Here is a 22,559-nt window from a genome sequence, read left to right on the forward strand (position 1 = left end):
CAGAGGAGCCTGATATGGGGCTCGAACCCACAACACCGGGATCACGCCCTGAGCTGAAGGCAGACGCTTAACCGCTGTGCCACCCAGGCGCCCCTATTCGATTAGTTTTATGTCTCAGACTCCTCTTGGCTGGGACAGTTACTTAGACTTTTAATGACTTTGACAGTTGGGGGAGTACTGGTCAAGTGTTTTTGTAGGATGCTTCTCTACTAGAATTTGTTCTTTTTCCTTATGATTAGACTGGAGTTATGGGTTTTGGGAATCGATCTGCTGTTTATAAAGAAGAATATCCTAAAAAGTAGAGTAGCCTTACTTCTTAAGGCTGCAGTGACCCTTCGAGTAGTTTTGAGAGTAAAAAAATGGTCCTGAAACACTGCAGTATCTGGCATAGAATAAATAATACAATGAAAAAAGATCCCTGGGGACACCTGGCTGGCTCAATTGGTTTAGTATCCGACTCTTGGTTTTGGCTCAGGTCATGATCTCAGGGTCTTGAGATCGAGCCCCACATTGGGCATTATACTCAGTGGGGAATCTGTAAAGATTCTGTCCCCTCCCTTTGCCCCTCTCCCTGCTCGTGTGCTCACGTGCTCTCTCTCTAATAAATCTTAAAGAAAAAAGAGCCCTGGACTAAGCATAAATGCCTTTTTTAGTGTATATTGGGAGCACTTTTTGATTTTTGCTTGTTTCATAGAGACCCTTCATTAAAGTTTTTTGAATCCCTCTTTAAAAAAAAAATACATTTACCCATACCTTCTTAAGTTAATTCTTAAATATTTCTTTTTCTTTTTTTTTATAGATTTTGTTTATTTTTTTTTTTGACAGAGTGGGCACCGTGGGAGAAGCAGACTTGGGGCTTGATCCCAGGACTTGGGGATCATGAACTGAGCTGAAGGCAGATGCTTAACCAACTGAGCCACTAGGGCACCATCTTAAATATTTTTATAAAATAGGGGTGCCTGGGTGGTTCAGTCAGTTAAGTGTCTGCCTTTGGCTCGGGCCCTGGGATCAAGTCCTGTGTCGAGCTCCCAGCTAGGTGGGAGTCTGGTTCTCCTTCTCCCCTTTCAGCTCCCCCTGATTGTGCTTTCTCTCTTTCTCTCTGTGTCAAATAAATAAATAAAATCTAAAAAAAAAAGCTTTAATTATATTTCTATAAAATAAATTTATTTAGGTTTTAGATCTTAGACAATTTTAGAGACAAATTCCCAGAATTAGGATTGATTGCAGGTTCTGTTTTTATCAATGAAGACTGTTTTTATAAGGGTTGGCAATAAGGAAATAGAGCTACCTTGAGATTTCTCTGAAATCTTCCTTTCTACCATATTACTTAGAAAATTCCACTTTTTCAGATTAGCTGTGTTGCATTAATTCCATCCCTGTGCTGCTTTTCTCTGTTGCTAGCAGAATTAAAGCTTTTCCTTAAACAAGAATTGGCAGAAAAGAATTAGATCTCTACTTAATTAAGGATTAGGATGAAAGCATTTGTTACTAAAACATCTTGTGATATTTACAGTAGTGTCATGTGGAGATGTTTGCTTGGGAATAAAATGTTAATTTCATATTGGAAAGTTGTTTAAGATTTTTAAAAAATTTGTAGTTAATTTTCTTGGAATATCCTTGAGGTACTAGTGTGAGAAAATTAAAATTGTCAGTGTTCAGGCCCTTTTTGGGGGGATAGGGTAGGAGAAAAAGTTGTGGTCTCACAGAGCTAGAGATGTTTATTCAACAGCCTAGAGATTTTTTTGTTTATTTCTGGATTCTGTTCTGTCTCACTTATCTGTTTCTCTCTCTCTAAGCCAGTACCATACTATTTGGATTACTGTAGTTTCATGGTAAATTTTGAGATTGTATATGGTAGAAGCTTCAAAATTATTCACTGTTTTCAAGATCGTTTTAACTATTCTAGATCCTTTGCATTTTCATATGAACTTCAGAACCGTCTTGTCATTTGCTGTTTTTCAAAGGCTCTTGGGATTATGATTGAGATTATGTTGAAGGTGTAAATTGGAGAAAATTGATATCTTAGTAGTGATTCCTCTTAAACTAGTATATGGTATTATATTTATTTAGATTTTCTTGATGTTCTCTCAATAGAGTATTTTATTTTCAAGGTAGAGTTTTTAACATCTTGTTAAATTTATTCCTAATTGTTTCATATTTTGTGATGTTACCACATGTGGAGTTTAAAATGTTCCATTTTCTATTTACTTCTAGTATTTAGAAATGCAGTTGATTTTTGTATATCAAACTTCTGTACTGAGACCTTGCCAGATTTACTAGTTCTAGTAGATTTTTTTTTAAAGTAATCTCTACGCCCAGCGTTTAGCCCAATGCGGGGCTTGAACTCAACAACCCTGAGATGAAGACCTGAGCTGAGATCAAGTCTTGACACTTAACCAACTGAGCTACCCAGATGCCCCTAATTCTAGCAGATTTTAAAAATTAGTTTCATAGGATTATTCTGCATGACTGACTAGTCATGTCATCAGTGAAAAAGAACAGTGTCACTTTGTGTGGCTTTTATTTCTTTTTCTTATCATCATTGCACGGGTTAAGACCCGAGTACCCATGCTAAATAGAAGTGGTGGATTGGACATCCTTGCTTTTTTTCCCCATTCTTTGGAGGAAACCATTGGAGTTTAGCATTACATATGATGTTAATTATAGATTACTTTGTAAATGCTGTTTATCTGATTGATGCCATTTCCCTCCATTCCTGGTTTGCTAGTTTGCTTAGAGTTTTCATCATGAATCTGGTGAGTTTTGTCATAATACTTCATCTAAATATATTGAGGTGAACTTAAAGATTTTCTTTTTTGTTCTGTTAATATTTTGAATTACATTAATTGATTTTGTTTGATTTACTAAGCTTTTATTCCTGGGATAATCCCTACTTTTGAGGTATCTTTTCCTTTACATATCTATATATATACACACACATATATATGTAAAAATATGTATACAGACAGTTCTGTACTATTCACATGAACTATAGACACCTTACAACATTATAACCGCATTCATTTCCCCATCTTTTGTGTTATAGTTGTCCTATATTACATTCTCTATGTTATAAACTATAATGTTACTATAATTTTTATTTTAAACTTGTATGTCGTTTGTTTTATTTTTTAAAAGAACTTATTTGAGAGAGAGCTTGAGGATGAGCGGGAGTAGGGGGAGAGGGAGAGGGAGAAGTAAACTGCTGAGCAGGGAGCCAGACATGGGCTCAATCCCAGGACCCTAAGATCATGACCTGAACCAAAACCAAGAGTTGGACACTTAACCCACTATGCCACCCTGGTGTCCCTGGAGCTTATAATCTTTTAGGAAAAGCAACATGTAGCAAATCATTACAAGTTTGCGTACCATTTTACAGGAGCTTTGAGGTAAACAAGAGCAATATATTTACCGGGACTCCATATTGAATCATATTTAAAATGCTTAGGGGCACCTGGCTGGCTCAGTCAGTAGAGCATGCAACTCTTGATGTTGGGGTTGTGAGTTTTAAGCCCCACATTGGGTGTAGAGATTACTTAAAAATGAAATCTTTTAAAAATAAAGTGCTTAATAATTTTTAATCCTTTGAATAAAAACTATTTTAATAAGCTATTTTATACTTCTTTCTTATATATTTTATATAGTTCCTTGCTTTTATCCACCACTATTTCCCTCTCTGTGAAATGCATGTTGCCTTTTATCTCTTCAGATTTTTACATTTACTTTTGGTCCAATCAGTGTTGAAAATGGTAGTATGTATATTTTTCCTGGCTTACCTATGAATGGTTCTAGAGTTTCACCTTTAAGTACATATTTTTTATATATAAAAAATATTTAAGAAAAACATAACCAACATTAATTTTTTTAATGATTTTTTATTATACTATGTTAGTCACCATACAGTACATCCCCGGTTTCTGATGTAAAGTTCGATGATTCATTAGTTGCGTATAACACCCAGTGCACCATGCAATACGTGCCCTCCTTACTACCCATCACCGGTCTATCCCATTTCCCCACCCACCTCCCCTCTGAGGCCCTCAGTTTGTTTCTCAGAGTCCATAGTCTCTCATGCTTCATTCCCCCTTCTGATTACCCCCCCTTTCTTTATCCCTTTCTTCCCCTACCGATCATCCTAGTTCTTATGTTCCATAGATGAGAGAAATCATATGATAATTGTCTTTCTCTGCTTGACTTATTTCACTTAGCATTATCTCCTCCAGTGCCGTCCATGTTGCAGCAAATGTTGAGAATTCGTTCTTTCTGATAGCTGAGTAATATTCCATTGTATATATGGACCACAGCTTCTTAATCCAGTCATCTGTTGAAGGGCATCTCGGCTCCTTCCATGATTTGGCTATTGTGGACAATGCAGCTATGAACATTGGGGTGCATATGGCCCTTCTCTTTACTACGTCTGTATCTTTTGGGGAAGCACCCAGTAGTGCAATGGCTGGATCATAGGGTAGCTCAATTTTTAACTTTTTGCGGGACCTCCACACTGTTTTCCAGAGTGGCTGTACCAACTTGCATTCCCACCAACAATGTAGGAGGGATCCCCTTTCTCCACATCCTCTCCAACAATTGTTGTTTCTTGCCTTGTCTATCTTTGCCATTCTAACTGGCGTAAGGTGGTATCTCAGTGTGGTTTTGATTTGAATTTCCCTGATGGCTAATGATTTTGAACATTTTTTCATGTGTCTGTTAGCCATTTGTATGTCTTCATTGGAAAAGTGTCTGTTCATATCTTCTGCCCATTTTATGATTTGTTTATTTGTTTCTCGTGTATTGAGTTTGAGAAGTTCTTTGTAGATCTTGGATACCAGTCCTTTATCTGTGGTGTCCTTTGCAAATATATTCTCCCATTCCGTGGGCTGTCTCTTAGTTTTTTTGACTGTTTCCTTGGCTGTGCAGAAGCTCTTTATCCTGATAAAGTCCCATAAGTTCATTTTATCTTTTATTTCTCTTGCCTTTGGAGATGTGTCGTGAAAAAGGTTGCTCTGGCCGATGTCATAGAAGTTGTTGCCTATGTTCTCCTCTAGAATTTTGATGGATTCCTGTCTCACATTGAGGTCTTTCATCCATTTGGAGTTTATTTTTGTGTATGGTGTGAGAGAGTGGTCAAGTTTCATTCTTTTGCATGTAGCTGTCCAATTTTCCCAGCACCATTTATTGAAGAGACTGTCTTTTTTCCACCGGATGTTTTTTCCTGCTTTATCAAAGATTAGTTGCCCAAAGAGCCGAGGGTCCATTTCTGGGTTCTCTATTCTGTTCCATTGGTCGATGTGTCTGTTTTTGTGCCAGTACCATGCTGTCTTTGTGATCACAGCTTTGTAGTACAGCTCGAAATCCGGCATTGTGATGCCCCCAGCTTTGTTTTTCCTTTTCAACAGTTCCTTGGAGATTCGGGGCCTTTTCTGGTTCCATACAAATTTAAGGACTATTTGTTCCAGTTCTTTGAAAAATGTCCTCGGTATTTTGATCGGGATAGCATTGAAAGTGTAGATTGCTCTGGGTAGTATGGACATTTTAACTATGTTAATTCTTCCAATCCATGAGCATGGAATATTTTTCCATCTTTTTATGTCTTCCTCAATATCTTTCAAAAGTGATCTATAGTTTCTAGCATATAGGTCCTTTACGTCTCTGGTTAAGTTAATTCCAAGGTAACGTATGGTTTTTGGTGTTATTGTAAATGGGATGGATTCCCTAATTTCTCTTTCTTCAGTCTCGTTATTCGTGTATAGAAATGCAACTGATTTCTGGGCATTGATTTTGTATCCTGCCACCTTACTGAATTGTTCTATAACTTCTAATAGTTTGGGAGTGGATTCCTTTGGGTTTTCCATATAGAGTATCATGTCATCTGCAAAGAGAGACAGTTTGACTTCTTCTTTGCCGATTTGGATACCTTTGATCCCTTTTTGTCTTCTGATTGCTGTTGCAAGGACTTCTAGTACTATGTTGAATAATAGTGGCGAGAGTGGGCATCCTTGTCGTGTTCCTGATCTTAAGGGAAAGGCTTCCAGCTTTTCCCCATTGAGAATAATGCTTGCAGTAGGCTTTTCATAGATGGCTTTTATGAGATTGAGAAATGTACCCTCTATTCCTACACTCTGAAGGGTTTTAATCAGGAAAGGATGCTGTATTTTGTCAAATGCTTTTTCTGCATCAATTGAGAGGATCATATGGTTCTTGAGTCTTTTCTTGTTGATATGATGTATCACATTGATTGATTTGCGAGTGTTGAACCATGCTTGCATCCCAGGTATGAATCCCACTTGGTCATGATGGATAATCCTTTTAATGTACTGTTGGATTCTATTAGCAAGGATCTTGTTGAGGATTTTGGCATCCATATTCATTAGAGAAATCGGTCTGTAATTCTCCTTTTTGAGGGGGTCTTTGCCTGGTTTGGGGATCAAGGTAATATTAGCCTCATAGAATGAGTTTGGTAGCTTTCCTTCTGTTTCTATTTTTTGAAATAGCTTTAGGAGAATAGGTATTATTTCTTCTTTGAATGTTTGGTAGAATTCCCCAGGAAAACCGTCTGGGCCTGGAGTTTTATTATTTGGAAGGTTGTTTATCACTGACTCAATTTCTTCATAGTTAATTGGCCTATTTAAGAAATCTATTTCTTCCTGTTTCAGTCTTGGTAGTTTATAGGTTTCCAGGAAGGCCTCCATCTCTTCCAGATTGTTTAGTTTTTTGGCATATAGCTGTTGATAAAAGTTTCTAATAATCCTTGCAATTTCAATGGTGCTGGTCGTGACCTCTCCCTTTTCAGTCATAATTTTAATAATNACATGAAAGATGGTACTCTATCCTTTTACTTTCAGTCTGAATGTATCTTTGGGTTCAAAATGAGTCTCTTGTAAACAGCAAATGGATGGGTCTTTTCTTTTTATCCAGTCTGCAACCCTGTGGCGTTTTATGGGAGCATTTAAGCCATTCACATTAAGACCGAATACTGAGAGATATGATTTTAATGATGCCATATTGCCGGTAAAGTCTTTGTTTGTATCGGTTTTGACTTTCTGTTCTGTATTACTCTTGGGGCCTTTTTACCTTTATAGAACCCCCCTTAATATCTCCTGTAGGGCTGGTTTCGTGGTTACGAAATTGGTTAATGATTGGCGATTTTGGAACGTCTTTGTTTCTCCATCAATTCTGAATGACAGCCTTGCTGGATAAAGGATCCTTGGCTGCATGTTTTTCTCTGAAAGAGCTTTAAAAATGCCCCCCCAAGCCTTTCTCTCATTCCAGGTCTCTGTAGACAGGTCTGACGTAATCCTGATACCTTTGCCTTGGTACGTGAGAAATTTCTTTGCCCTGGCCGCTTTCAATACTGTATCCTTGGATCTAATATTTGCGAATTGCACTATGACATGCCGTGGCGTAGGTTTGTCGTGGTTGAGCTTGGAAGGGGTCCTGTCTGCCTCTTGGACACGAATGTTTGTTTCCCTCGCTAGATTAGGGAACTTTTCAGCTACAATTTGTTCAAATATCTCTTCTAGACCTCTGTTTTTCTCCACCCCTTCAGGGATGCCGATGATTCTGACATTGGATCGTTTCATAGAGTCAGTAATCTCCCGTAATCTACATTCGTGGGCGTGGATTTTTTTAAGACCAGCTTCTATTTTCGTTTTTTCTTCTACTAACCCATCCTCCAATTCGCTAACGCGTTCCTCTGCCTCGGTGACCCTGGCCGTCAGAGCCTCTAGTTTTGACTGNTGCCTTGGTACGTGAGAAATTTCTTTGCCCTGGCCGCTTTCAATACTGTATCCTTGGATCTAATATTTGCGAATTGCACTATGACATGCCGTGGCGTAGGTTTGTCCTGGTTGAGCTTGGATGGGGTCCTCTCTGCCTCTTGGACACGAATGCTTGTTTCCCTTGCTAGATTAGGGAAGTTTTCAGCTACAATTTGTTCAAATATCTCTTCTAGACCTCTGTTTTTCTCCACCCCTTCGGAGAATCCGATGATTCTGACACTGGATCGTTTCATTGAGTCAGTAATCTCCCGTAATCTACATTCGTGGGCGTGGATTTTTTTAAGACCAGCTTCTATTTTCGTTTTTTCTTCTACTAACCCATCGTGCAATTCGCTAATATGTTCCTCTGCCTCAGTGACCCTGGCCGTCAGAGCCTCTAGTTTTGACTGCATTTGGCTCATAGAATTTTTAATTTCTGTCAGATTCGCTCTCATTTCTGCCCTTAGGGATTCTATATTCTCAGCAACGCTTTCTCTGATGCTTTTTTCAAGTTTACTCATCATCTTGACCATTGTTGCTCTGAATTCCATTTCTGATAATTGGGATACATCCGTATGTATTAATTCTGTGGCCGAGGCCAATTCTGTGGCAGAGGCCACAGACTCATTATCTTTTCTTTGCTGGGGGGGACTTCTCCTTCTCGTCATTCTGATGAAGAGAGATTGCAGGGTTGTCCAGAGCCCAAGTGTTGANCTTACTGGGACCCAGGCTGTGCACCCTTGTTTTATAGGGATCTTAGGGATGTGGGCTTCTTCTTTAAAGATTTTATTTATTTATNCAGTCAGAAGAGAGGGAACCACAAGCAGGGGAGTGGGAGAGGAAGAAGCAGGGTCCCAGCGGAGGAGCCCGATGAGGGACTCCTTTCCGGAACGCCAGGATCACACCCTATGCCGAAGACAGGTGCTCAATGACTGCGCCACCCAGGCGCCCCGGCATGTGGGCTTCTTGATTTTTCAGCCTGCCTTCTGGGGGAGGGGCCTGCCTGCAGGTACTCAGAAAACCCTGTTTGGGTAGAGTCTCTGTGTCCCTTGCGAGGGGGGATGGGGATGGGCACCCTGTGAGCCGGTATTTCCGGGCTTTTGTTCTCTGGCGGCTTTCCCTGGCGGTTTGCTATGCCTCTTCTGAGAGAGCAGCAGCGGCTGAAATTCAGCCTCTGTCTCAGAACAGAGGGATCGCGGATCGTTCTCCACTGATGTTCTGGCCACTTTAACTCTGTTTCTGTTGGTGCTGCTCAACCCTGCAGCATCCCGGGCTGTGCGCCCCACACCCGGCGTCCCAGCCCTCACTTCCAGGGCCGGCACGTCTCTGTCCTTTGTGTTTCCAACCCCGCCNGGGGCCTGCCGCACCGATACTCAGGCAACCCTGTTTGGGTAAAGTCTCTGTGTCCCCTGTGAGGGGGGATGGGGATGGGCACGCTGTGACCCGGTATTTCCAGGCTTTTGTTCTCTGGCGACTTTCCCTGGCGGTTTGCTGTGCCTCTTCTGAGAGTCAGAGCAGCAGTGGCCGAATCTCAGCCTCTGTCTCAGGACAGAGGGATTGTGGCCCGTTCTCCACTGATGTTCTGGCCACTTTAACTCTGTTACTGTTGGTGCTGCTCAACCCTACAACGTCCCGGGATGTGTGCCCACACCCGGCTCCCAGCCCTCACTTCCAGGCCGGCGTGTCTCTGTCCTTTGTGTTTCTAACACTGCTAGCCGCCAGCCGCCCCCCGGGCGCTCCCAGAGCTCCGGGTCTCAGTCTGTTTCCAGTGAGCGCACCGGAGTTCCGTGAGAAGTCTGGTGGTGCGCGCTCCCGGCTCACGGTCTCAGTGGTCTCAGTCAGCTGTCTCATGGGTGCCATCCGTGAGTCCGCCCGCTCCCCTGTGCAGGTGGCTACCGCTTCCTGGCGCCCGAACATGGCGGCTCCCTCCCCCTTCCGCTTATCTTCCGATATCTGTGCGTGGTTTCACGGCTCCCTGCTTCGTACCTCAATACTCAGCACTGGAAATGTTCATTTGTAGAGATCCAGATGTATCTTCCTGCATCTCAGGCTGATTCCGTGGATGTTCAGGCTGGTCTGGTACCTATCCAGCTTGACTTGGGACCGGCTGAAAAAGGGGTCCCCTACTCCTCCGCCATCTTAACTCCTCCAGGGTTTTATTTGTTTTTTCCTGGGCTGCTGGCTGCTCCTGCGGGCTGGTTCTCCCACCACTCGTCTCCAAGATCATCTGCCATCTCCAGGCAGGACTAGTTGTGAGTGGACCACCAAGGGAAAGCGGGCAGTGGCAGGTATTCTCGCTGCCTCCAAGCCGGGAGGTCAGCCAGCACTGGCAGCCCGCACGCAGAGCCTCTCCTCAGACCCCAACATTAATTATATATGGGTGGCATGATATACATAATTTTCACTTTGTTCCTGTAATTTTCTGTACCACCAGTAAAATACAATATGCGTTTTACTTTTATGTGAAAAAGATAGCATTTTTTTTAAAAAATGAAAACTATATGTACTGTTTACTAATAAATTCCTAGTTCAACTATTCCTATATAAAGAGGCTTCTTCTCAAGTGTAATCCTAGTTCTTTTTTTAGGGCCCAAGTAATATCTGCTTGGCCTTTTGTGAATTAGAGATGTCAACATAATTGATTATTTTCCTCCATCTTTTCATTTTCCTCAACCCTTAACTAAATAAAACTCTTTATTTACCTCTGCTCTTAATTTGAGAGTGTTATGTGTTATTAGAGAAAGGTGTTTCAACAAGCTAGGGGCTGTATGTTTCTAAATTATTATTAGTAGAACCATTGCAGATATTTCCCATGGACTTTAGTTGCAATTCTCTGTAGAAGAATCACTTGAGAACCCGGTGTATGTAATGTGTTAACTGAGTGAATCTTTTTTCCTTTTCATTTCAGTTGGAAAGACATCCTTGATCACCAGATTCATGTATGACAGTTTTGACAACACCTATCAGGTATTTTATTTTTGTTTACTTACTAGTTGTTTCTATTTTGTGTTATAAGTAATATTTAAGGTCTTTTTAAAAATCCACTTATTTACATAAAAGCACTTTCTGTAATCTGTAAAATGTTATATAAATACAAAGTATAACTGATTTTGCTCATATTCCTCAGTCTTTTCACTTGATTTCTTTATCTCCTCTTCCAAAGTCCATTAAAAGTTACCACTAATTACCATCGGGATAGAAGTAGGAGTGATTGTAGATATTCTCTTATGTGCTTCAAGCCTAGAATTCTATGACTTTTTGATCTGTACTTAAAGTCAAGAATAAATGAATGGTGTAATTAGAAATCTTTAACCGGAGATTTGAGAAATTCACAAATACATGGAAATTAAACAGCACATTCCCAAATAACCGATGAGTCAAGGAAAAAAACTCAAAAATAAAATTTAGGAAGTACTTTGAAACAAATGGGAAAAAAAATTCCACAGTATACTGAAATTTATAGGATACAGCTAAAGCAATGCTATAAGGAAAAGAAGAGATATATTAAATTAATAATTTAACCTTCTACCTTAAGAAACTAGAAGAGTAAACTAAACCTAAAACAAGCAAAAGACACATGGCAAAGAACTTTATCCAACACACGCAGGACTCTTAAAATCACATAGTTAGTAAAGAATTACTAATTCTTTCCATTTTGACAAGTTTTGATAGATGTGTACACCTGTGAAGCTACCACCACTATCAAGATTAAGAACATTTTCATCACCCCAAAGGAATTTGTTTTAATTAAGCCTTATATTAAAAACCATAAAGATCGTGGAACAGAAATGACTGATACATAAATCTGCCATTTTAGGAAAGTCACTTTTGAAAAAAGCTAATTAGTATGCACTGTATATATTTTATTATCATTCTTTTGAATATTTCAGAAATGGTTTAGCCACCTCATAAGACATGAAAAGAGCAAATTTAGAAATGAAAAATAGCTCAGTCAGTAAGAGTGCTTCAGTTTCTTCTGGATTTCTTAAGGTCAAATATCCCCAATTTTCTAGGTCTCTGCAGCTCTGTGGCCTATAAGGCTTCGCCTAGAGGACCTTCTCTTGTGTATGGTGTCTTGATTCTGAGCAGTGCTCTGTCTCTTATCAGAAGAGCTACAAATGCCAGTTTCAGAGACTAACAAAGTATTGATGTCATTGAGCCACGTGTGGAAAATTCCTGAAAAGTATAAGTTCAAATCTTTGGGAGCAGAACTATTACCATAGGCTAAAAAATCTGAACTAGGGTCAGAGTCTTAGGCTAAAAGACTTACTAGCTGGAGCCTATTTAGAGTTCTCTTGGTGTTTCTAAAGGATTTTGTTATACCCATGTTCTCAGTGAAATTAAGGAGATCTTTCAGGCATACCTGAAAGTGCCATTGCTCGCTCTTCATGCTGCTGTCCAGTCAGACATCTATAAGGGTAGTGATGTTGGCATAAGGGTAGTGATACTGATAGAATTTGACAGATAAGGTAAGATTGTGATTGTGGAAAAGTTGTTGCTAATAAAGCTGAGTATCATTGTATTTTGGCATTAATAGGAGATGCTAATTAACAATGTGAGTTACAAGTTTTTATGACAATTAGATACAATCCTAGATGTTCTTTTGTTTAGCTCTAACAAGAAAATTTAGATGATATAGTACCCTACATCCTTATTTAGGGAAATCACCTTGACAGTATGTTAAGTATCTTTGTACATGAAGAATTGACCTTTATGTGGTTAGCTGCCAACTTAGTTATCAAGTGAAGAGTTCTTCAGTGAATCATTTGAAGATTCCCTACTCCCAACCCCCACCACACATACAACAGAAAAACTTCTGAAATGAATAATTAAAGAGCTAGTCTCCTTGCTAGAAATTTATTATTGGGCTTACATGAGCCATATGTAATGTATATATCAAACTTAATTCATGTTCTGTGTATGATTCCTTTGCACTGAATTAATTTCATTTAAAAAGGAGGAAACTGGCTAGAAGAGTCTTTAATTGACCAAAATTTAGACAGTATTTCAGAGTGAAACAAAAAACAAAACAAAACCTGTGTTCACCAGAGAGCCTAAAGTTGAGTCTCTTAAAGTTCTTGTTTGTCACCACTTATTTTCTTTTCCAGTTATAAACCCACAGATTTTTCTAACAGTTTAAAGTATATCAGCTTGAACCATATTGTGTTGCTATATTTATAATTCAAAAATGATAGGATATTGTCAGTTTTACATGGTTCAGCTTAATATAAATAAGCTCAAGAAAGATTCCCACAGAGTAGATTCCTTCTTTTTCCTGTTCCTTGTTTTAGATTCAATCTTTTATTTGAGAAAGATTATATTGCTCAGACTGACCTTTGAGATGACTTTGACTTAGAAGATTTCTTACTCCAAAAGCTGTTACAAATGGACAATAAACATAAATTCACCTTCATGGTACATAGTGAAGCCATCTATGATGTCTGTTGTAGAAACCTCAATATTGAACGCCCAACCTACACTAACCTCAGTTGGTTGATAGGTCAGATTGTGTCCTTCATCACTGCTTCCTTCAGATTTGATGGAGTCCTGAATGTTGATTTGACAGAATTCCAGACTAATGTGGTGCTCTCTCCCTGCATCTACTTCTTTCTGGCCACATATGCTCCTGTCATCTCTGCTGAGAAAGCCTATCATGAACAGCTTTCTGTAGCAGAGATCACCACTGCATGCTTTGAACCAGCCAGTCAGATGGTGAAATGTGATCCTCACCATGGTAAATACATGGCTTGCTACCTGTTGTACAGTGGCAACATAGTTCCCAAAGATGTCAGTGCCACCATTGCCACCATCAAGACCAAGCATACCATCCAGTTTATGGACTGGTGCCCCCACTGGCTTCAGGGTGGACATTAATTACTAGCCTCCCACTGTGGTACCTGTTGGAGACCTGGCCAGAGTACAGCGAGCTGTGTGGATGGTATAAGCAACATCACAGACATTTCTGAGGCTTGGGCTTTCCTGGACCACAAGTTTGACCTGATGTATGCCAAGCATGTCTTTGTTCACTGGTATGTGGGTGAGGGCATGGAGGAAGGAGAGTTTTCTGAGGTCTGTGAGGATATGGCCAACCTTGAGAAGGATTATGAGGAGGTTGGTATGGATTTGATTGAAGGAGAGCTTGAAGGAGAAGAGTACTAAAGTTAAAAATGTCACAAAGGTGCTACTTTTATTCTGTTTTAAACATTGAAAAGTTGAGTTCTGATCAGTTAATTTATATGTAGCAGTGTATGCTCTTCATATACAATTACTGACCTGTGCTTTAAAACACAATGCTTTGTTAGACCCAAGATGTCCCGTTCTCTGATGGATTTGAATAAAGTATTCCCAGGGATGCCAGGGTGGCTCATTTGGTTAAGCGTCTGCTTTCGGCTCAGGTCATGATCCTGGGGTCCTGGGATAGAGCCCCTCATCGGGCTCCTTGCTTGGCAGGGAGCCTGCTTCTCCCTTTCCCCCTTCTTGTGCTTTCTCTCTTGTTATCTCTCTCTCTCTCAAATAAATAAATTAAAAAAAAATCTTTGTTGCTGTCTTAAATGGGGAAAAAAACCCAAACAAACATAAATTTAGTGTGGCATAGTTTAAAACATTGAAACATTTATTTTTTTATTCTTTAAGATTTTATTTATTTATTTGTCAGAAAGAGAGAGAGCGCGAGCAGGGGAAGGGCAGAGGGAGAAGCAGGCTCCCCCTCGGAACAGGGAGCCTGACGATGGGCTCAGTCCCAGGACCCTGGGATCATGACCTGAGCTGAAGGCAGACACTTAACCGTCTAAGCCACCCAGGTCCCTACTTTGAAACATTTAAAACAATGTAACTGAATTTTTCCAGGAAGATGGTGTTGATGGAATACATCCTTAAGCTCTTTAAGTTAAAGCTTTAAATTGTTCTACACAAAATTCTAGTTTGTTACCAATAGAAATAAAATTCCCCCCGGGTGTACTGTTTTTCTCGTCCAGTGTTTGATTTCTTGGTTTTTAATTTTCTTTAATTTTTAAGGACTCTTTTTTTTTTTGTTCTCCTACCAGAAGTATTGTCGTTTAAGGGGGGGAGGGGAGGGGTGTGGCAGTTTTTTTCAAACTGTGCTAAGAACACTTAATATGAAATCTACCTTCTAATCAGACTTTTAGGTGTACACTGCAGTATTATGTATATGCACAATGATCTCTAGAACTTGTTCAGCTTACATAAGTAAAATTTTATGCTTTTATAATGACACCTTTCTAAACTTGACAGACTTCACATAGTTTCTTTCCTAAGTAGTGTGGTACAAAGATATCTAAGAGAAAAGTATACAAGTTTCACATACATAAATATATATAAGCATATTTATTAATGGATGGTTATTTTTCTAAAATGGAACCTGTATCAGCGTCCTCCTGGGATCCTTTGACTTTCTTCTATATTTTTATCTCTGTAGCAGTCAGTGTTAGACTCTTCTTAACTTGCCCACTCTTTTCTTCCTTTCTGCTAGTCTTTGCGTTTTTCAACTCTTATTCTTTCTCTGTTTCCTGCTGGGGAAAGCAGCAGCTAGGCAGCAGAACTCTATGTTTGGACCACAGAAGGAAGCTGATTATCATTGCTTGGTATAGAGAAAAATTTGTTTTCCTTAATTACTTTTATGTAGGAAAACTAATGTCCCTTATGGAAAAATCATGATTTGATGGGTCTCTTGGCTGTGTGTGGCCTCAGGATAGGTGACAAACCAGTATGTAGGAAGTCAAACAGAATAGTTAGTTTACATCTGCAATATTTTATAAAATTGCTGTTGGGGCAAATAAACACTGTTCTGAGTGGAGAGCATCCAAATACAAATATCTAAACTATAGTTACCAACCATTATTATCTTGATGCTGATATATTTGGGTAAGCCATTGTTCGATCTTGAATTGTGTGCTCCCACAGTAAAAGTACTATTTTTTTTATTTTTTATTTTTTTACAAAGTAGCCTTCCCAACACAATGAATTAACACTTAAAATAATGTGAAGCTATAAATTAAGATATGTGGGAGAATTTTTTCTAACCTTTGGTTTCTTCTACAATTACTGCCTTCTGCATTTCTATAAAGATCAGCATGAAGTAGCACTAATGTCTCATCTGTCTTTTATGAAGATTTGAATTAGTTCCACATCGGTAACATTCGAGATGCTGGAATAGCTGATGATGTTTAGTTTTCCATCTGTTCTTTCTATTTTTCCTGCTGTTGGCTTAATTCTTGTGGCTGATTGACTTTTTTGCCATAGTAGTTCTGCTTGGAATAAAATTAACTGAAAAGAAGAGCAGAAACAGGCTCTGTTTTTCAGGTTAATTTTAATCTTTATGAGTTTGGTGTATAAATGATGTGCCAAAACTAGGATAGTGCAGTGGAAGGGGGGATTATTATACATTTTATCATAAAGTCTTACTTTGTATTAATTTTAAAAACATTTATATGTCTTGGGGCGCCTGGGTGGCACAGCGGTTAAGCGTCTGCCTTCGGCTCAGGGCGTGATCCCGGCGTTATGGGATCGAGCCCCACATCAGGCTCCTTGGCTAGGAGCCCTGCTTCTTCCTCTCCCACTCCCCCTGCTTGTGTTCCCTCTCTCGCTGGCTGTCTCTCTCTCTGTTGAATAAATAAAAATTAAAAAAAAAATCTTTAAAACATTTATATGTCTTGGCTATGAGATCTGACGAGGCATATTTCTGTTTGTAGCCATTAAAAATTATTTTGGGCTGTTTATAACAAACACAAAATAACATTGGTAAGTGATGTGAGAAATTTTTTTTTTCCATATATAAGAAGTCCATAAGTAGAGTAGTTCAGGGCTTGTGTCTTAGCTCCATAGTCATCTGGGACTTGTAACTTTGTTTAACCAGATCTAATATGTGACTTGCATATGGAGGTTGTCTCGTGGTTATTGAATGGTTCCTGGAGTTCTGGCCGTGGTATCCCACATCCAGGCAAGAAGAAGGAAAGGAAAAAAACCAAGAGTGCACCTTTCAACTGAGGCAGTCCCATTCATTTAAAGCTCAAAGAAGGCTGAAAAATGTAGTCTTTTTAGTGGGAAAGTATGGTTTTAAATAAATGTTTGTTTTAACAAGGAAGGGAAAGATGGATATTTGTGTAGATAGTCAGCTGCCTCTGCCTGATTAAATGAGGTTCTCTTGGTGAGATTTGTTAAATGTAGCCCTATACCATTCCTGTACATTCCTCAGGTTTGTCAGTTAGATGCTTCTGCACTATAATTCAAGTTTATGGACTCATTATCCCAGCCTATAGCAGAATGGGATATACATTTTCAGACTGCATACTTCGGTTATATATATTTAAGCCCTAAATTTAGAAATGTAATTGAAATACATAGTCACATAGTTTAGGATAAAGAAGAAAGCTAGCTTTCTTTCTTTTTTTTCTTTTTAAATATTTATTTATTTATTTATTTGACAGCACAAGCAGGGGAGCAGTAGAGGGAGAGGGAGAAGCAGGCTCCCTGCTGAGTAGGGAGCCTGAAGCAGGTCTTGATCCCAGGGCCCTGGGATCATGACCTGAGCCGAAGGCAGATGCTTAACCATCAGAGCCACCCAGGCCCCTCTTGCTTGCTTTAGTAAAAGTCTGTGTATAATTGAAATCTACAAAATGCTGCTCAGAAAAATTAAAGAAGACCTAATGGAGAAACATCCTAGGCAAAGGGATTAGAAAACAGTATTGTTAAGATGTCAGTACTAACTACTGAAAGCAGTCTACAGGTTTAATGCAGTCCCTATCAGATTTCTACTGCCATTTGTGTAGAAATAAAGAACCGATTCTAATTTGCAAAAGCTAAAACAGTCCTGAAAAAGGAAAATAGGGCACCTGTGTGGCTCAGTTGGTTCTGCATCTGCCTTCGGTTCAGGTCATGAACCCAGGGTCCTGGGTCCAGCCCCACGTTGAGCTCCCTGCTCAGCAGGGAGCTTCTCACCACCACCACCACCACCACCCTGCCCCTGCTCATGCTTACACACTCTCTGTCAAATAAATAAATAAAATCTTTAAAAAAGAAAGAGGACTCAACACTTCTGATTTCAAAATTTATTACAAAGCTACAGTAATCAGGACAATGACAGACATACAGACCAATGGAATAGAATTGGGAATTCATAAGTAAATCCACATATCTATTGACAATTGATTTTCTTTTTAAAAGATTTATTAAAGATTTATTTATTTTAGAGAGAGAGTGTGCGAGCATGAGCTTGTGCACAAAGTAGTAAAGGGCACGGAGAGAGAGAAACTCAAGCAGGCTCCCCACTGAGCGTGAAACCCATGTGGAGCTAGATCCTAAAACCCTGAGATAATGACCCACGCCTAAATCAAGAGTCGGACATTCAACCGACTGAGCCACCCAGGCACTGGACAATTGATTTTCAGTAAAAGCACCAGGCTCAACCTACAGAATGGGAAGAAATACTTGAAAATTACATATCTGAGAAGGGTTTCATATCTAGGATCTGTAAAGAACTCCTGTATATCAGTAATAAAATGACAAACTCAGTTTAAAAATGGGCAAAGGACTGAATAGACATTTCTTCAGAGAGGTTATACACGTGGCCAGTAAGCACATGAAAAGATGCTTACATTACTAGTCATTAGAGAACTGCAAATCAAAATCACAAAAAGATTCTACTTCCTACCTACTAGGATGAGTATTATATATAAAAAGAGAAAATACAAATGCTGGCAAGAATATGGAAAAATTGGAACCTTCATGCATTGCTCTTAGAAATTTGTGGTGTAGCTGCTGTGGAAGCCAGTCTGGCATTTCCTCGCCAAGTTTAAATAGAATTATCATAAGGCCTAGTAGTTCCATTGTCCAGGTGTATACTGAAGAACTGAATATAGGAACTCATAGCAGCCAAAAGGTGGAAACAACCCCCAAATGTCCATTAATAAATGAATGGAAAAAGAAATTGTGGGATATCCATACATTGTGTAAGTTACTACTTAATGGGTACAGTTTCTGTTTGAGATTATAAAAAAGCTTTAAAAACAGTGTTGACAGTTACAGATCACTGTGGATATAATCAGTGCCATTGAATTGTACACTTGACATGGTTACATTTTATTTTATTTTTAAAGATTTTATTTGAGAGCGAGAGCGAGCACATGAGCGGGGGAGGGGTAGAGGGGAAGAGAGAAGCAGGGAGCCCAATGCGTGGCTTGATCCCAGGACTCTGGGATCATGACCTGAGCCAAACACAGCCATCTAGTCAACTGGGCCACCCAGGTGCCCAAGAATGTCACATTTTATCATATGTGTTTTACCACAATTTAAAAATAAAATCTATCTTAAAAAAAAAAAACCATCAGTGTCCGTGTAGGTTCATCAGCTGTAACAAATGTACCACTTTGGTGGGGGACGTTGACAATAGGGAGTGTTATGCAAATGTGGGGGTAAGGGAGTATATGGGAAATCTCCGTTCCTTTCAGTTTTGCTGCGGACCTAAAACTATTCCCAAAAAAATAGTATTTTGAAAAATGGTTAAGATATTTAATTTTGTTATGTGTATTTTATCACAACTTTAAATAAATATAATAAATATATATATATATATATATTATAGTTACTATATATTGGAAAGAGCTGGCCTTTTACTCCCAACTCCACAGCAGAAGCTTTGTTTCCCTAGACAACTTTTTTAACTTCTCTGAACCCCAGTATTGGTTTTTTTTTTTTTTTTAAAGATTTTATTTATTTGACAGAGATAGAGACAGCCAGTGAGAGAGGGAACACAAGCAGGGGGAGTGGGAGAGGAAGAAGCAGGCTCATAGCGGAGGAGCCTGATGTGGGACTCAATCCCAGGACCCCGGGATCACGCCCTGAGCCGAAGGCAGACGCTTAACCGCTGTGCCACCCAGGCGTCCCTGAACCCCAGTATTGTTAAAATTATAAAAATAGGGATGGGCAGTAGCTACTTTGCAAAGGTGTTGAGGATTAGAGATGATTGTGTAAAAGGCCTAAAAGAATTCTTTAATACACAGCATGTGCTCAGTAGGTAGAAACCATTATTGCTGAAAATTTTGTTCATTCGTCCTTGGCTATGATGTGTTTATGTGTTTATTCATTATTTCTCCTACAATCATAACTACCATTTGAACCCCAAACTGCCATTAAACTATTGTGGTTTTTTTTAAGTGTATTTATTTGAGAGAGAGAGCATGCATGGGGGGGAGGGGCAGAGGGAGAAGCAGACTCCCCACTGAGCAGGGAGCCCCATGTGGGGCTTGATCCCAGGACCCCGGGATCATGACCTGAGCCGAAGGCAGAAGCCTAATTGACTGAACCACCCAGGCACCCCTTAACTGTTATTATTTTTATTTTATTTTTTAACTTTGTTTTATTCTGCTTTACAGGCAACAATTGGTATTGACTTTTTATCAAAAACAATGTACTTGGAGGATCGAACAGTGAGTAATGTTTTCAGTGTGCAATTATCTGCAATACTCCAGGATAGAAAACTGTGATCAAAGCTATAATCGATGGTTGTCACCATAAGAAGCTCTTAGCAAAGTTGAAAAAGTTAGTTTACAGGCTTTGAGAAAAACTTATTAACAGAGTGATAGTACTTATAGTATTCTGACTTAATCCCCAAGTAAAATCCAAAGGGGAGAGAAAGCCAAGTTATTTGGAAAATACTGAATTCCCTAGGCTTGCTAAACAAAATTTGTCATCCTGATTTGGAAAAATGATAACAGATAGCATTGAGATAATGAAAAGAGTATTTTCATGAAGAAATTAGAGTTAGCAAAGACTTTTTGAGTGTTACTCTTTAGGCATTCAAAAATATTTCATTTGAATTCACATAATTTGTCAATTTCAAAATTCTATATGTCAGAATGTGATGTATAACAAAGTGACAGTGAATAGATACAAGTAATATGTATTTATTTGTTGGATTTAGACACCTGTATTTTGGAATGCTCCCTTTAAGCATAGTGTAAATTCTGTATTCTAGCCCACTGTCCCTGGAAGAGATTCCTATCAGCTAAACAGTGACTATCTTAAATGTGGTATTTCAGGACCTGTACACAAAAAACATTGTATCTCTAATGCTCTTTCCTATAAGTGTGTGGGTTTTTCTTTTGGGTATTCTCTTTTATGTTTTAATGTACAACATGTCATTTCTTAAATTTTGAAAGCTTAGAAATTGCTTTATAATGGTAAAATAACTTAATGCTTGTTTTCAGGCTTTTCTTCCTCAAATGTAGATATCAAAAGTAAGAAAGAAATTTTTATGTAGAGTTGCAAAAAGATATTTCTCCATTTTGTTAGATTATATACAATGTTCTGGGAAGAAACGTTAGGAGAAACATAAGCACAGTAGTCAGAGACCACCCAATTTCAACGTGGACCCAATAGAAAAGAGACACATTTTAGCTTCAGAGAGGCTTTCAGAGAAGCATTCATTCCTTTACTCTGATAGCTGAGGCTGCTCATTGGCATTTGCCTTCGTTTTTCCCTTTTATGCTATTTGAACATCAACACAGTCTACTTTTTGCTATCCGGAAGGCATTAGATTCAAAGAGATGTTATAGGGAGTGAAAAAAAGTTGTATTTCTGATTCTGTGAAATCTTTCACATTGCCATTTTTAAGTCACGTACCTTCAGAGCAGGCAAATTTTTAATATTACTCCCTTTTGAAAAAGGAAAGGAGTTTTGTGTTATTTTCATTCCTCACATCCCTGCAACCTTTTGCATGAATCTACTTTTTACCTTCTTCCCACCTTCCCCCTTTTAAAAACATTATTTCTTTTTTCTTTTTAGTATGAGTTTGGTTTTTTTTTTTTTTTATTTATTTTTTCCCATCCCACAGATCAGGCTGCAGCTGTGGGATACTGCGGGTCAGGAACGTTTCCGTAGCCTCATTCCCAGTTACATCCGTGATTCTGCTGCAGCCGTAGTAGTTTACGATATCACAAGTAGGTATTTTGCAACGGGTTGACCTTTCTTATTTTTCTTGCTTGTTTGACTGATTTTGTTGTTAGGTACGATTGCAATTATGGGACACAGCAGGTCAAGAGCGGTTCAGGAGCTTGATTCCTAGCTACATTCGTGACTCCACTGTGGCAGTTGTTGTTTATGATATCACAAGTGAGTGGGGGGAATTATGCATTTCTAATCTTCTTTCAACCTTTAGCTTAGCTGCATGCATGTTCTTGTCTTGTGCTTGTTTTCTATACTAGCATGTAAAAATGAGTTTTGTCATAGCAAACCTTATCATATACAAGCTAGGTCAGAAATATTTGCTTTGGTGTTTGTACCAACATGCTTTATTTCCACTGTGCCAGATTTTTTTGCCCTGGAAATTTTCATTCAGATCTAATTATGAATCCTCTCTAAGGCTTTCCTAGTATCCTGTTATCCCTAAGTCACACCATAATTATGGTTGAAAGAATGTCTCCTTTTTCATTTAACTTGATCTCAGATTTCTCTAAAATAAAATAATCTGCATTTAAGCCTCTTGCCAAAATTTTCAAATCCTTCAGGGCTTTCTGTTGAGGCTATTAAAAGCTTCCGCTAGCCAACTTTTCTCTGCTTTCCACTTCCAGTCATCCTCTCTCTATAGAGGAAGGCAGAGAAAACATATAATGTGCAGTTTTCTATTAATCATTTTCATTTGAATCACATCTGGAGTCTGTGACTGACTGACTTTGTTGCTAACAAATTACACTTTCATTTCTCTCCAAGAAGAAATTTTAAATAGGAGATTAAAACAAGTAATGATCTTCCTTTTTCTTTTCCCTAAAGACTGAATAATGTCTTTGGCATTTT

The 22,559-nt window shown here is 39.0% G+C and overlaps 1 protein-coding gene across 2 annotated transcripts in view; it reads left to right on the plus strand.

The window, feature by feature from the left end:
- Positions 1-22,559, plus strand: part of RAB6A (RAB6A, member RAS oncogene family) — a 70,999-nt gene that overhangs the window by 24,145 nt on the left and 24,295 nt on the right. The window contains exons 2-4 of one of the 2 annotated variants that reach the window (XM_034666361.1): positions 10,663-10,721; positions 20,141-20,194; positions 21,601-21,706. In XM_034666361.1, the coding sequence (XP_034522252.1) occupies positions 10,663-10,721; positions 20,141-20,194; positions 21,601-21,706 (219 nt within the window). Of the gene's footprint in view, positions 1-10,662; positions 10,722-20,140; positions 20,195-21,600; positions 21,707-21,772; positions 21,879-22,559 lie in introns of both variants that reach the window. The other variant, XM_002915318.4, reaches the window with a different exon arrangement.

This window comes from Ailuropoda melanoleuca, chromosome 8 (assembly GCF_002007445.2).
Source record: "Ailuropoda melanoleuca isolate Jingjing chromosome 8, ASM200744v2, whole genome shotgun sequence".
NCBI classification, from domain to species: domain Eukaryota; kingdom Metazoa; phylum Chordata; class Mammalia; order Carnivora; family Ursidae; genus Ailuropoda; species Ailuropoda melanoleuca.